This window comes from Canis lupus, chromosome 16 (genome assembly GCF_003254725.2).
Source record: "Canis lupus dingo isolate Sandy chromosome 16, ASM325472v2, whole genome shotgun sequence".
Taxonomy (NCBI): Eukaryota; Metazoa; Chordata; class Mammalia; order Carnivora; family Canidae; genus Canis; species Canis lupus.
The window spans coordinates 46,437,781-46,450,097 of record NC_064258.1 but is presented as its reverse complement, the minus strand read 5'-3'; the positions used below and the strand labels follow the sequence as shown (position 1 = coordinate 46,450,097).

At 38.2% G+C, this 12,317-nt stretch overlaps 1 protein-coding gene across 6 annotated transcripts in view; it reads left to right on the top strand.

Moving 5' to 3' along the window:
• Positions 1-12,317, top strand: part of SNX25 (sorting nexin 25) — a 142,251-nt gene that overhangs the window by 42,123 nt on the left and 87,811 nt on the right. For all 6 annotated transcript variants that reach the window (XR_004805839.2, XR_004805840.2, XM_025471804.3 and 3 more), the window contains 3 exons: positions 2,550-2,766; positions 8,346-8,518; positions 10,468-10,654. Coding sequence is in view for 4 of the 6 variants with exons in the window: in XM_025471804.3 (XP_025327589.1) it covers positions 2,550-2,766; positions 8,346-8,518; positions 10,468-10,654 (577 nt within the window). In the remaining 2 variants the exon portion in view is untranslated. The remainder of the gene's footprint in view (positions 1-2,549; positions 2,767-8,345; positions 8,519-10,467; positions 10,655-12,317) is intronic.

The window sequence follows — 12,317 nt, the reverse complement described above, 5'->3', positions numbered from 1 at the left end:
TTTTTTTTTTTTTTTTTGGTGTGTGTCTAGTGGATTCTATTCTATTCTGCATTACATATGGAAGCCTTACATATTAGAATTAAATGCTGCTTTAATGAAAAATGAAAGATTGAGGTAGTATCTTTTTTTTTTTTTTTTTTTTTTTTTGCCTTTTCAATGCCTGCCCCTTAGTCTTTGGCAGGTAATGGTTCTCTACTATAAGGCTTAGCTGTCTTAAGTGTCTTATCCCACTATGGAGTGGAATCACTCTGAAGATTTAGCTAAACCTTTGCACATATGTGTCTGTGAACAAAATTCTTGATACTCTGTTTTTGATCTATGGGATTTAAGATGCCGTTTTTTGAATTATTATAAAGCTGCAGTGCAGAAATTATAGAAATGTGGAAAAACATTGGATACACTTTCACACTTGATATTCTGAGGAAAAAAAAAACATCGCAGAATATCAGAACAAGAATGGTGCTATCTTTGACTTGTGGGCTTTTGTGCATGTATGGAATCCTCACATAGGATGAATACTAACCCTGAGCTGGAGGTTCCATTTGCTATTCAATTTTCTAACAAATATGATCTCCCTCCACCACCTCCCCAACTCCCCCCACCAAACCCATTTAAAATTGATGTGTAGCAGTCAAGGTGAATAAAATGAGCACCAAATCCTAGACTGCAGAATTATTTGAGAATTATGGGTTAGACATTTATGGACCAGGTGTGCAGTAATTCAGGATCCCAAGTTAATTTTGTTCCACAGGATTCCTGGGGACAAGGCAAAGCAAGAGGATAAACTATGATCTGAGATGATATATCATTATATCAAAATTAAGCCAAATCAAGTGGTTTTTGAAGAAGGAAAGAAAAAACCTTGAGAAATAAGCAGTGATTAAAAAATAGTATAGATATCCTTGTGCTGAAACACAGTGATGGGGAGATGAGTGTTTTGTTTTCCCCTGGTGGGGAATCACCACTTAAGTCCAGTAACATTTTCATTTTTCAGTGTTTATTTTCTATATGGTTTGAACTGCCCTGAGCAACTTGGTCACTACTATGTATAAGTAGCGATTGAGAAATGTGTCTAGTCCAAATTAAGATGTGCTGAAAGTGTAAAATACATACCAGATTGTGAAGACTTAGCATGGAAAAAGAATTTCAGTAATTGATAGTATTGATTATGTTTTGAAATAATAATATTCTGGATATATTAGTTGAAATAGATTATTAAAATTTAACCTCCTTTTTCCTATCGTAAGGTGGCTACTAGACGCTTAAAATCACATATGTGGCTCTCATATTTCTGTTGGATAGTACTGGCCTAGAGCTAAGGGTTTTTTATTTCCAGGACATAAAATTGATCTAGAATTAAGAAATACTAGAAATCTTCCAAAGAAGGTTGTCAGCCACAGATAATGCACCTGGTATGATATCTAACTTAATGGGATTCTTCCCACATTGATTGGGGTCTTTTTTTTTTTTTTTTAATGATAGTCACAGAGAGAGAGAGAGAGAGAGAGAGAGAGAGAGGGGCAGAGACACAGGCAGAGGGAGAAGCAGGCTCCATGCACCGGGAGCCTGACGTGGGATTCGATCCCGGGTCTCCAGGATCACGCCCTGGGCCAAAGGCAGGCGCTAAACCGCTGCGCCACCCAGGGATCCCGATTGGGGTCTTTTTAAGAGACACAAATCACCTCGTACTTGAACAAGAAAGTTTAATATAAAGAATTCTTAACTTGTAAAGGGACTTAACTACTGAGGAATAAAGAGAACTGCAAAAAATATAGGAAAAGCAGACAGTAGGAGCAGAGGAGACTCCTGGGGCCAAGGCAGAGCACTGTAAGGAGGGATATGTCTGGGAGAGGGTTCCTTCTTCACCCAGAGCTGAGATTCAGGCCTCACTGGAGAGGGCACATCCATGGCCCACGTGGTGGTGGAGAAGTCTGGGGAGATACCACAGGCTGCGGGAAGCTACTCCCAGAGTACTAGCAGAATTCTCTGGGAAGTTGCCCTTTGAGTGCCATCTGGTGCCCCACATGCTGGTGTCTGCTGCACGTTGCAGAAGCAATCAGAGAAGAGCACACAGGAACCAGGAGAAGTCCCTCTAGCATCCTGTCCCGACAGACCCTAACATGATATGAGTTGGCAAAGAAATGCTAACAGGTCCATCTCCAGTATCATAAAGCAGGGCAAAAAGGGGTGAATTTGGGGGGTGAGAGGCAATAAATTAATGATTGGCAGACTCCATAAGTGTGTAGCCACTGTGTAAGATGCTTTTTTTGAGAAATTTTAGATAGTCTGACCCCAGGATAGAATATTTAAAAATTGGGCTGTCCACAAAAATTTAGGACATATGGTCCTCACATTCCCAGAATTTTAGTTGGATGTGAATCTTTTATTTTGAGATATTTTAAGAAATACCATGTCTTGTTTTATTACCTACTTTCTTTATACTTTAAACAGTGAATATTAAATAGGTCATCCGCTTCCAGTAGAAATGCAGTCTTGATGTATGCTTGTTCCATCTAAGTTTTACTCATTGCTTTGTTTATTCCTGGTAGTGTTTGACTACAGTTACAGAGATTATGTTCTGTCCTGGTATGGAAATCTCAGCAGAGATGAGGGACAGCTTTACCATCTGCTCTTGGAAGACTTTTGGGAAATTGCCAGACAGCTGCGTCACAGACTGAGCCATGTGGATATAGTTAAAGTCGTCTGCAATGATGTTGTAAGAACTTTACTCACTCATTTCTGTGACCTGAAAGCTGCGAATGCCAGGTAACTGCCCTAACACAAACAACCTCCCCCTTTTCTTTTCCCCTACATTAAAATATTTTTCTTCTATAGAAAGAGGTCAAAGTCAAGATAAAACTCTAGAATTGTCTGCCTCTTGCTGGCAGTTGGCTTGAAATGTAGATATATTGGATGGGGGGGAACAATTATAGTGTTCTGGTAGAGTAGTTTTTTTTTTTTAAATACCTTTAATAGAAAGCCCCTTTATCGACTTCTTTAATTATGTGGAAAAACTTAAACAATGAAATGAACTTTACTGAGTCAGCACTATTATGAACTTATTTGTAGAATCATGAGTACCTAGAAGTAGAAAATTTAAACATGATGTTTTGTTTTGTAGTGTGAAGAGTGTCTGTGAACTTACAGCTTTTAGAAAGGTTTAGAATTCACGTTTCTTTTCGTGAGTCTCGTGTTGGGAGCTCTGTTACAACACAATATCCTGAAAATTGACTTTTAGAAGAAACTCAATATTGGAGTTTGTGGGCTGTAATTAGGAATGTTTCAATGTGAAAATTGTGAATATTTAGGCTTGTTAGCTCCTTGTACTGTTCCGTTGACAAGATGTGTGCCTATGCGGTGACTGCCATAGCTGTGCTAATAACAAATCCTTACTTTCAGAGGTTTGCTGTTTGGGATCTTAATTGTATGTCCTCCTCTGAGTGAATGTGAGAACGCCGAATTACAGCACTTCTAACCTTTGCACATAGGAGTTGTCTTACTGAAAGAAAGGAGTGGCCTTCTGTCTGCTTGGAGATGGACTCAGTAGGAAGGGGGCTCCTTATGGTTAACATAGCCTATTCTCACTAATGCTCTTCTACCTCTCAGAAGAGAGAGGGGGTATCAGAAAAATACAAATGAGGACAAAAATGCATTGGCATCCTTTGGGCAGATGATAACTCTCCTTTTCTTCTAAGAAGCCCTGCCGTGGGAGTTTATCATTGAGCATTCCCTGTTCTGCACTGTGCTATTATTGCTCAGTGGGGGCTACTTGCTAAATGGCATTGTGCAGTAGCATTTCCCAGTTCTCCCAGTATTGCCTCTTGCCATGAGTCGTTCTCTCTCCCAGAGTCTGTGTAGCACAGTCTTATGAGATCAAAATTTACAGAGCCATCATGTGGCTGATGTTTTCCAGCTTGCTCCCCCCAGTATTTTGCAATTTTTAAAAACTGTGACCCATAATAAGAAATACATTTTATATTGTGACCCAATTCATAAAATAATACCTTATTACCTGTGATAACTGATATTTTTGTGTTAACTTTTTTTTTAATTGTGTTTGAGACAAATAAAATTTTATTTTATTCCTTGTGGGTCAGCACCCATGATTTGAAAAAAATTACTGTGGAGTAGTGGTTTTCAGATTTATTTTGGTTTCAGGGATCCCTCTATACTCTTAAAAGTTATTGAAAACCTAAAAGCACTTTTTTTTTTTAAAAGCACTTTTAAAGATTATATTTTGAAGTAATCTCTACGCCCAATATAGGGCTCAAACTCATAAGCCTGAGATCAAGAGATGGATATTTTTCTGAATGACACAGCCAGGCACCCCCAAAAGCACTTTGTTTATGTGGGTTCCATCTTGTGGGGTGCTGGAGCTTGTACTGGCTCGTGAGCTGGCTGTGCACATATCTTCCCTACTTTGAATCAGTGGTATCACTTTGCTAGCTTGTAATTGGCCATGGTGGGAGTATTTACAGTGTGCAATGGCCAAATACTATAAATCAGAGCTGTTTTTCCCTTGGGGAGCCAGTTATTAAACATACCACCCGGGGATCCCTGGGTGGCGCAGTGGTTTAGCGCCTGCCTTTGGCCCAGGGCGTGATCCTGGAGACCCGGGATCGAATCCCACGTCAGGCTCCCGGTGCATGGAGACTGCCTATGTCTCTGCCTCTCTCTCTCTCTGTGTGACTATCATAAATAAATAATAATTAAAAAAGAAACACTAGAGTGAACAGATTTTGGGGAGAGGGCAGGAGTTGTATTAAAAAAAAACATACCACCCCATTTCTTTTTATACTATGGATATTTACCATGTAAGCTATTAAAACTAAGAGATTTTTTTAAAGTGCACGAATACACATTACATTTCCCATTAGCCAGTAGAGTGATGGTGTCAGCACACATCAGGTAGCCTCTGGAAACTCCACTGTGCTTGTGAGAACAGGTGTGAAAAAGACCAGTATCATTTTGTATTACATAGGGGTCCCTGGGCCTCCCTTTGAAGAATGCTGTTGGTAGAGAAAGTAACTTTCAGGAAGGGAATATGTGAACTAATAAGGAAAGTGAAAGGATGAGGACTCTAGGGTGATACCCCTGGTCTCTCAAGAGCTCCAACTGCTCCTTTCAAGTGTTCAGCAACTCCTGGGAGCTCCTTCTGGTTTGCTGTGATATCTGTTGTCTAAAGTGCACCTTACTTCTGCCTGCCAGATACTGTCCAAGACTTGTTTAAACTCAGTGGAAGCTCATTTTAAAATGTTTAAACCATGGTTCAATAAAGGACAGTATTTTTAAAATCCATGTTTTATTCCAGTGAGAAGACTGATGGATTTAGGTTTGGGAGAAAAGCAAGTGGTTAGAGAAATTTAGTATTTTTATGATTATCTAATTTGAACCTGAGCACATATTTTTCATGGAGACATTTACCAGCTTCTGAAATTACTGCTTTTGTGACTAATATAAAGATATTATGGGTGAAGCATCACAATAATAGAAACAGAGAATTGATTCCATTTTAGAAACGTCTTCTCTCTGGGCTTCTAGTTTTCTTATACCAACGGTAGATTTATTTTGCTGATATCTGGGCTATGCCCAGGAGCTCTAGTTGATGATTCTTATTAAAGAAAAAAATCTACCACTGTACTCTGGGATTATAGATATTTGACAAAGTGCCAGTAGGTCACTGGTATTTTGCATAGAGATGATTATGCCCTAGAAGTGAACCCTAGAGAACTAATATCTGATTATGCATTATCTTCTACAAATCACACAATGAGACTGGCAGACAATGTGTCTAGGTTTGGTGGCTGCCTCTGCCCTTGCCTGCCCCAGGTAAACAGAGAGCCCGTGTCCTAGAAATCTCCATTGGTGTGCAGATATCTATTGGCTGCAAAATGACTCTGGCAGCCTGGGAAGCACCCAATTGAATTGGCTACTGTCAGACAAGAGAATAATAAATTGCATTAATAAAAGCAACACATACACTGGTTGACTGTTAGGCAATTGTGTGAGGCAGCTTTCCAGTCAGCTCGTGTTTATCCCCAGGCCGACATTCTGTTGCTGCTTTAAACACTCCAGATCATATTTAAGTCTTGCTTCTGCTTCCTGTTCCTTTGTCCCATCTGTCTTGTTCTAGCATGTCTCAGGAAAATCTAAAACTGATTCTTTTTATACTGTTTAATCAGTAGCATCTTTAATTTCATAGTCATCTTCTTAAAATCTCTTTGTGTTTGATTTACTAGTCAAGCTCAGGCATGCTGTTTAAAGGGAAAAATAATGTTTTTATTCATGTAGTCCACCTTTATCTCTGAATCCTCCCCCCCTCATCTTTGCAGTCTTTGATTTGGAGCAGTGTAGAAAGTCTGGACTTTGAGAGTCAGGTAGACCATGGGAGTTATTTCTACTGTTTATTACCTCCGACTTTGGACTCTGCATAACCACTCAGATCTTCAGTGTTTTCATGCATGAAATGCCAATGATGATATCTGCTTCTCGGTGTCGGTGGGAAGATTAAAGTCATGTTGTACATGTGAAATTTACAAGAGGTGAATGTCCTTTCGCTCATTAAGGAATGAGGACCCAGATGCAAATAGTAGGAATTGCAGTAAACAAATGACCCATCCACACTGGCAGAAGGAGGATGCTACCTAGAGATAGGCACATGGACATCTCCTGACCCAGAAGCAGCCATATGCCTCGAGATCTTTTCTTGGGTTCTGAAGTAATACTTGATGCCCACTAACTAGAGGGCATCCTAGGAATGTCTGCTTGGAGTGAGCAGAGGGATTCCAGGGAAGCCTTGGCCTCTCTTTTTTCTTTAGATCGATCTTGTTTGGCCAGCTATCTGGCTTTTTATGCTCACTCAGAAAAATTTCCCCTAACTCAGTTCTAAGAGGGAGATGAACTTGTAGGAGTCTAACTCCCAAGCTCCTTCTATTATCTGCCTTCCATTGGAACAGAGAAGGGATTGTGTATACAATGAGAGGGATTTTGATAGTATAGAAAAAAGCTTCCTGTTATTTTGGAGCCAACTTACACCAATAATTGTTAACCAAATACATATTCTAAAGTAAAGCTTTTATCCTTAAAAGCGCTTGATGTGACAAAAGTAGCATCTAGATCTTAAATATTAAAAGATCATCTCAAGCTGGCAGCAAAGAATCTAAAATAATTGAAGATGCCATTTTAAGTTTATCTGTTTATTATTTTTTTAAGTAAACTCTACCACCAGTGGCTTGAACTTATACCCTCAAAATCAAAAGTCCCGTGTTCTACTAAGTGAGCCAGCCAGGTGCCTCTGAAAAAAGATGCCATTTTAAAATGTCAGCATATAGCAGCATATATGTAAAGGCTTATTCTTAAAATCTGTTTATTTTGTTGGCTTTGCACATTAGTATTGAACCTTTCTTGCTTGTCGTAGAAGACAAAGAAAAAATCCCTCTTTTTTAGAGTTACCTACCCTGGAAACTAATCTTCATTCTCTAGTCCAAAAATAAATTGCAAGAAACACTTCAGAGGTGCTAGTTCTAAGAGGCACCAGTATGCCTTTGTTTCATTCCTATGTAGTCCCTAGTATGATTCCTCTCACTCTGTGTAGTGTCCTCTTTACCCCCAGTATTGGCCACTAATTACTATAAGAGGTTCATAAATTTTGCTTCTTATCTGGAAGATATTAAAAAAAAACTATCTCCCAGTCTTTCTTGAGCTGCTACTATCAAGGTACTGTGGGCAAAGGGGGTATAGAAAGTTCTACTTTCTACTCCTCTTCACTCAGATCCTCCAAATTAATGGCCGTGGGATAAGGATAGGGTCAGTGCTTATAGGGAAGCCTGTGAACATGGTACTTGGGAACCTCCCAGAAGGCAACTTGCCACCAATTTATGTAGCATCAAGTCGTGGACCCTCTCCTCAGTAGAAAACCCATAGAATTTTTATCCCATAAGTACCTAGTCAGGAAAGCTGACTAGTGACTCTGGTTATGCTTTCTTTGACTTTTTTTTTTTTAATGAAGTTATAGATCATATTTAAGAAGACATCTGGGAGACTTAAAAATAATCCAGTTAAAAAAACACCCAATACTTTGCTGTATTGTTGCTGTGATTTGGGAGTTCTGTGTAATTGTTGATGCTACTTAAGGTTTGACATCCTGAAAGGGCACACATAAGCATTTTTCTAAATTAGTCTGTGATTGAGAAAATGATTGGCTGTTGATGTTTTTGAGGAGTGGACACAGTTATTAAAATTGATGTATTGTCCATTTGAGATATTTTATAATTAATGATACGTAACCAAATTGTTTCTAGAAATTTCTTTCCTTACTCTTCCTTCTCTTCATTAATTTCTTTTAGACATGAAGAACAACCAAGGCCTTTTGTGTTACATGCATGCTTGAGGAACTCATATGATGAAGTGAGATTCCTACAAATGTGTTCTCGGGTTCTGGTGTTTTGTCTCCTTCCCTCAAAGGATGTCCAGTCTCTCAGCTTACGTATAATGCTTGCAGAAATTCTCACAACAAAAGGTAGACTTTTATAAATGATTCATATTACTAATGTGATGATTATACAAATAAATGTATACATACTAATGTGATAACACTTGATACACACCTATGCCGACCTTGCATATTGTGGGACATGTGGGAGCTAAGATACTTTCAGATTTTCAAACTTGAAGTGTCACTCAGAGATGGCATTATTTGGCCACCCATGATAAACAAGTTTTTTATGTAACATGTTGCCAAATGCATGATCCATTCTGTTATTTTGACACAGGATAATCCATCCTTATGTTCTTCACAGGTAAACATCCATTTAGGATAGCTTTTGAATTATCCAGGTCAATAACATATACATCAATGAAAGAATATCTGTACTCAAACTCCAGTGTGCATTTACCTAAGATACTTTTAAGATAGAGGATTCAAAAAAAAATTTAAAAAAAGAGGATTCATTGATAATGCCTATACATAATTTTGTGAACCTGTAATAAATAAAAAGGAACAGTACTGCAATATAATTACTAGAGGAAGTATAGTGAGGAGGAAGGTTGGCCAGAATAAGAAAATTGGAAGAAAATATGACCTAAGAAAAATTTCTCTTACCTCAGAATCTCAAATAACATTATATTTGATATGCATTGATTGACTCTCATTTGTTATCTTTGGTCATTAGCAGATACCAAACACAGAGAAAAGGGAATTTTTAAATTTATTTTTGGACTTGACTACCCTGAGATCAACACCTGAGCTGAGATGAAGAGTTGGGACACCTAAACAACTGAGCCATTATTTATTTATTTTAGAGTGTATGAGCATATAGTGTGCTAGTGGTGGTGGAGCGGGGAGGAACAGAGGGAAAAGGAGAGAATCCTCAAGCTGACTGGATGCTGGACTCTATCCCAGGATCCTGAGATCATGACCTGAGCCAAAATCGAGTCCAGTACTTAACTGACTGAGCTACTCAGGCACCCCTGAAAAGGGGATTTTTTTTTTGGCAACTTTATTTTAATGAAGATTTGTGTTTTTTTGTATATTTTTTTTTGGAGTTTGATTTGCCAACATATAGCATAACACCCAGTGCTCATCCCGTCAGGTGCCCCCCTCAGTGCCCATCACCCAGTCACCCCGTCCCCCTGGCCACCTCCATTTCCACCACCCCTTGTTCGTTTCCCAGAGTTAGGAGTCTCTCATGTTCTGTCTCTTACTTTCTCTCCTTTCCCTTTATTCCCTTTCACTATTTTTTATATTCCCCAAATGAATGAGACCATATAATGTTTGTCCCTCTCCAATTGACTTACTTCACTCAGCATAATACCCTCCAGTTCCATCCACGTTGAAGCAAATGGTGGGTATTTGTCGTTTCTAATGGCTGAGGAATATTCCATTGTATACATAGACCACATCTTCTTTATCCATTCATCTTTCGATGGACACCGAGGCTCCTTCCACAGTTTGGCTATTGTGGACATTGCTGCTATGAACATTGGGGTGCAGATGTTGAAAAGAGAATTATTTAACGCAAAAGTTAGTAGGATGAATTTGTAGTAGTATCGTTGACTTTAATAATTTCTCCCCTGAGATCTGCTTTCACCAGTTGGGAGAACGTTCACTTTCATCTTTTGGCAGACCAAAGGTATTAAGCCTTATGAAAGAAATAAAAGAAAAAAATCAGTGTGCTTAATTTTGGTATCTTTGTTAGGAACTTGGGTTCCACATGACTTTCTTTCATTATTCCTTTAAACTTAACTTGTTAAAACAACCACTCGATCATAGCCATAGTTGCTAGCATACCCAGCACGAGCTGTTGTTTGTACATGCATACGTATTTTTGAATATTTGAGTTGTTTCTATTTTCCCCATTTGGGTAGTTTAAAAACGTATCCCAAGTGTGGTTTTAATTCTGTAGAAGAAAAACAATTTCTTCAAAGGACAATACCTTTTTCAGTGGTACTTTCTTTTTCTTCCCACAGTCTTGAAGCCAGTAGTGGAATTACTTAGTAATCCAGATTACATTAACCAGATGCTACTTGCCCAGTTGGAGCGCAGAGAACAGATGAATGAACATCACAAGAGAGCCTACACCTATGCTCCTTCTTATGAAGAGTTCATCAAGCTTATTAACAGCAACTCTGATGTTGAGTTCTTGAAGCAACTAAGGTATTTGATCTTTAATTATACCATGACAGTAGTTACTAATTATCATCCTCTGCCTAGTTAGGTACAAAAAAAAATGTGGTTGTCAGGGAGGCAGAAATAAAGGAAGTCCATAAATCTTACTATTCAGTGACTACTAAATTTATCCAGCTTCTCCTTTAGCAGGGGGATTAGTTCTTTTTTTTTTTTTTTTCTCCAAAGTACCATGTTTTTCAAGTAATTAGGTTATAATAGATTGAAAGCTGTTTACTTAAACGAGTAACTGCTTAGCCACTCAGATGCTTACCTTAAAAAAACATGAAAAGGAAATGATGTGTTTTTAAAATTATGTAACAGAACATTGCATCAGTTTTCATTTTTCTTAGAAAATGCAGGCCCAGGTTTGGGAATCATGGGTTCTTGACTAATTATTTTGAGAAAATACATCCCAGGAGTCTCTTTGATAGGGGACGTCAATCTTCATTATTGTTCTTGAAATGTCTTAGGGGTGACTGTGTGTTTTTGTAGATTTATTTTTTTATTTCCATAGTATATGCATATACAGAATGATTTTATAGCAATGTATAATTTCTGGATTTTCTAGGCTTCTGTTTTTTTTTATTTTAATTTTAATTTATTATATTTTTTAATTATTTTTTTTAGGCTTCTGTTTCTGTAGTTCTTCTTCTGTTTTAGTATCCCCAAGCAATAATACATGGGGAAGAGAGGCAACTCTGATATGTCAGTTTTACTTCTGATAAGTAATTTTGGTAAATTGTAGATGGAAAATAAAATGTTAGCTTAAAGGGTCTTTGAATTCTTTGAAGATTTTAGATTTGTCACATTTGCCTCTGAACTAGAGTGAACATTAAAGTGAGTTGTGCTGCACTAGCTTTTTAATCTGAATATATAAGAGTTATACATTCTAGAGGGTACCATGTTCTTGTAAACTATGTTGTGTATTAATTTAGGTCCTGTAAATGTATAATGATGGCTTCAATTGTATGATTGTGTTTACAGATAATTTAATTCTTAAGGGATATAATCTCTGGAGATTTATTTGTGCTTCTCTTTCCAGTGCATACTCATTTATTATAGATTTGTAATCATTTTTGTCTGAATCTAAAAATTTGTTTTTGATAATTGTGACACTTGAGCTGATTAGATAACCTAAGGACCCATGTCCCAGATTTGTTATGTGAGGTGTACAAGTTATAGCCACTCAAAGGTCATCCTCGTCATTACTTCCTTTGAAATTTAAAAGGAGTTTAAAGTGTTATTCCAGGGACACCTGGGTGGCTCAGTGGTTGAACATCTGCCTTTGGCTCAGATCATGATCCTGGGGTCCTGGGATCAAGACCTGCATTGGGCTCCCTGTAGGGAGCCTGCCTCTCACTCTGCCTGTGTCTCTGCCCCTCTCTCTCTCTCTCTGTCTCTCATGAATAAATAAATAAAATCTTAAAAAAAAAAAAGTATCATTCCATAGAAAATGAAAGAGCTCACAATGACAGAGCACCCTGTTGCCTCCTCTTCCCCTTAAAACTGCCATCACACATTCCAAGTACTGGTTCTAGAGATGCTGTTCAAACCTATATTCCCATATTGCTCTGCCAGGGTACTCTTATACCTGTTGATCCCAGATGTACTGCATGTGGTGTGACCAGAGTAATGTGATAACCACCCTCTG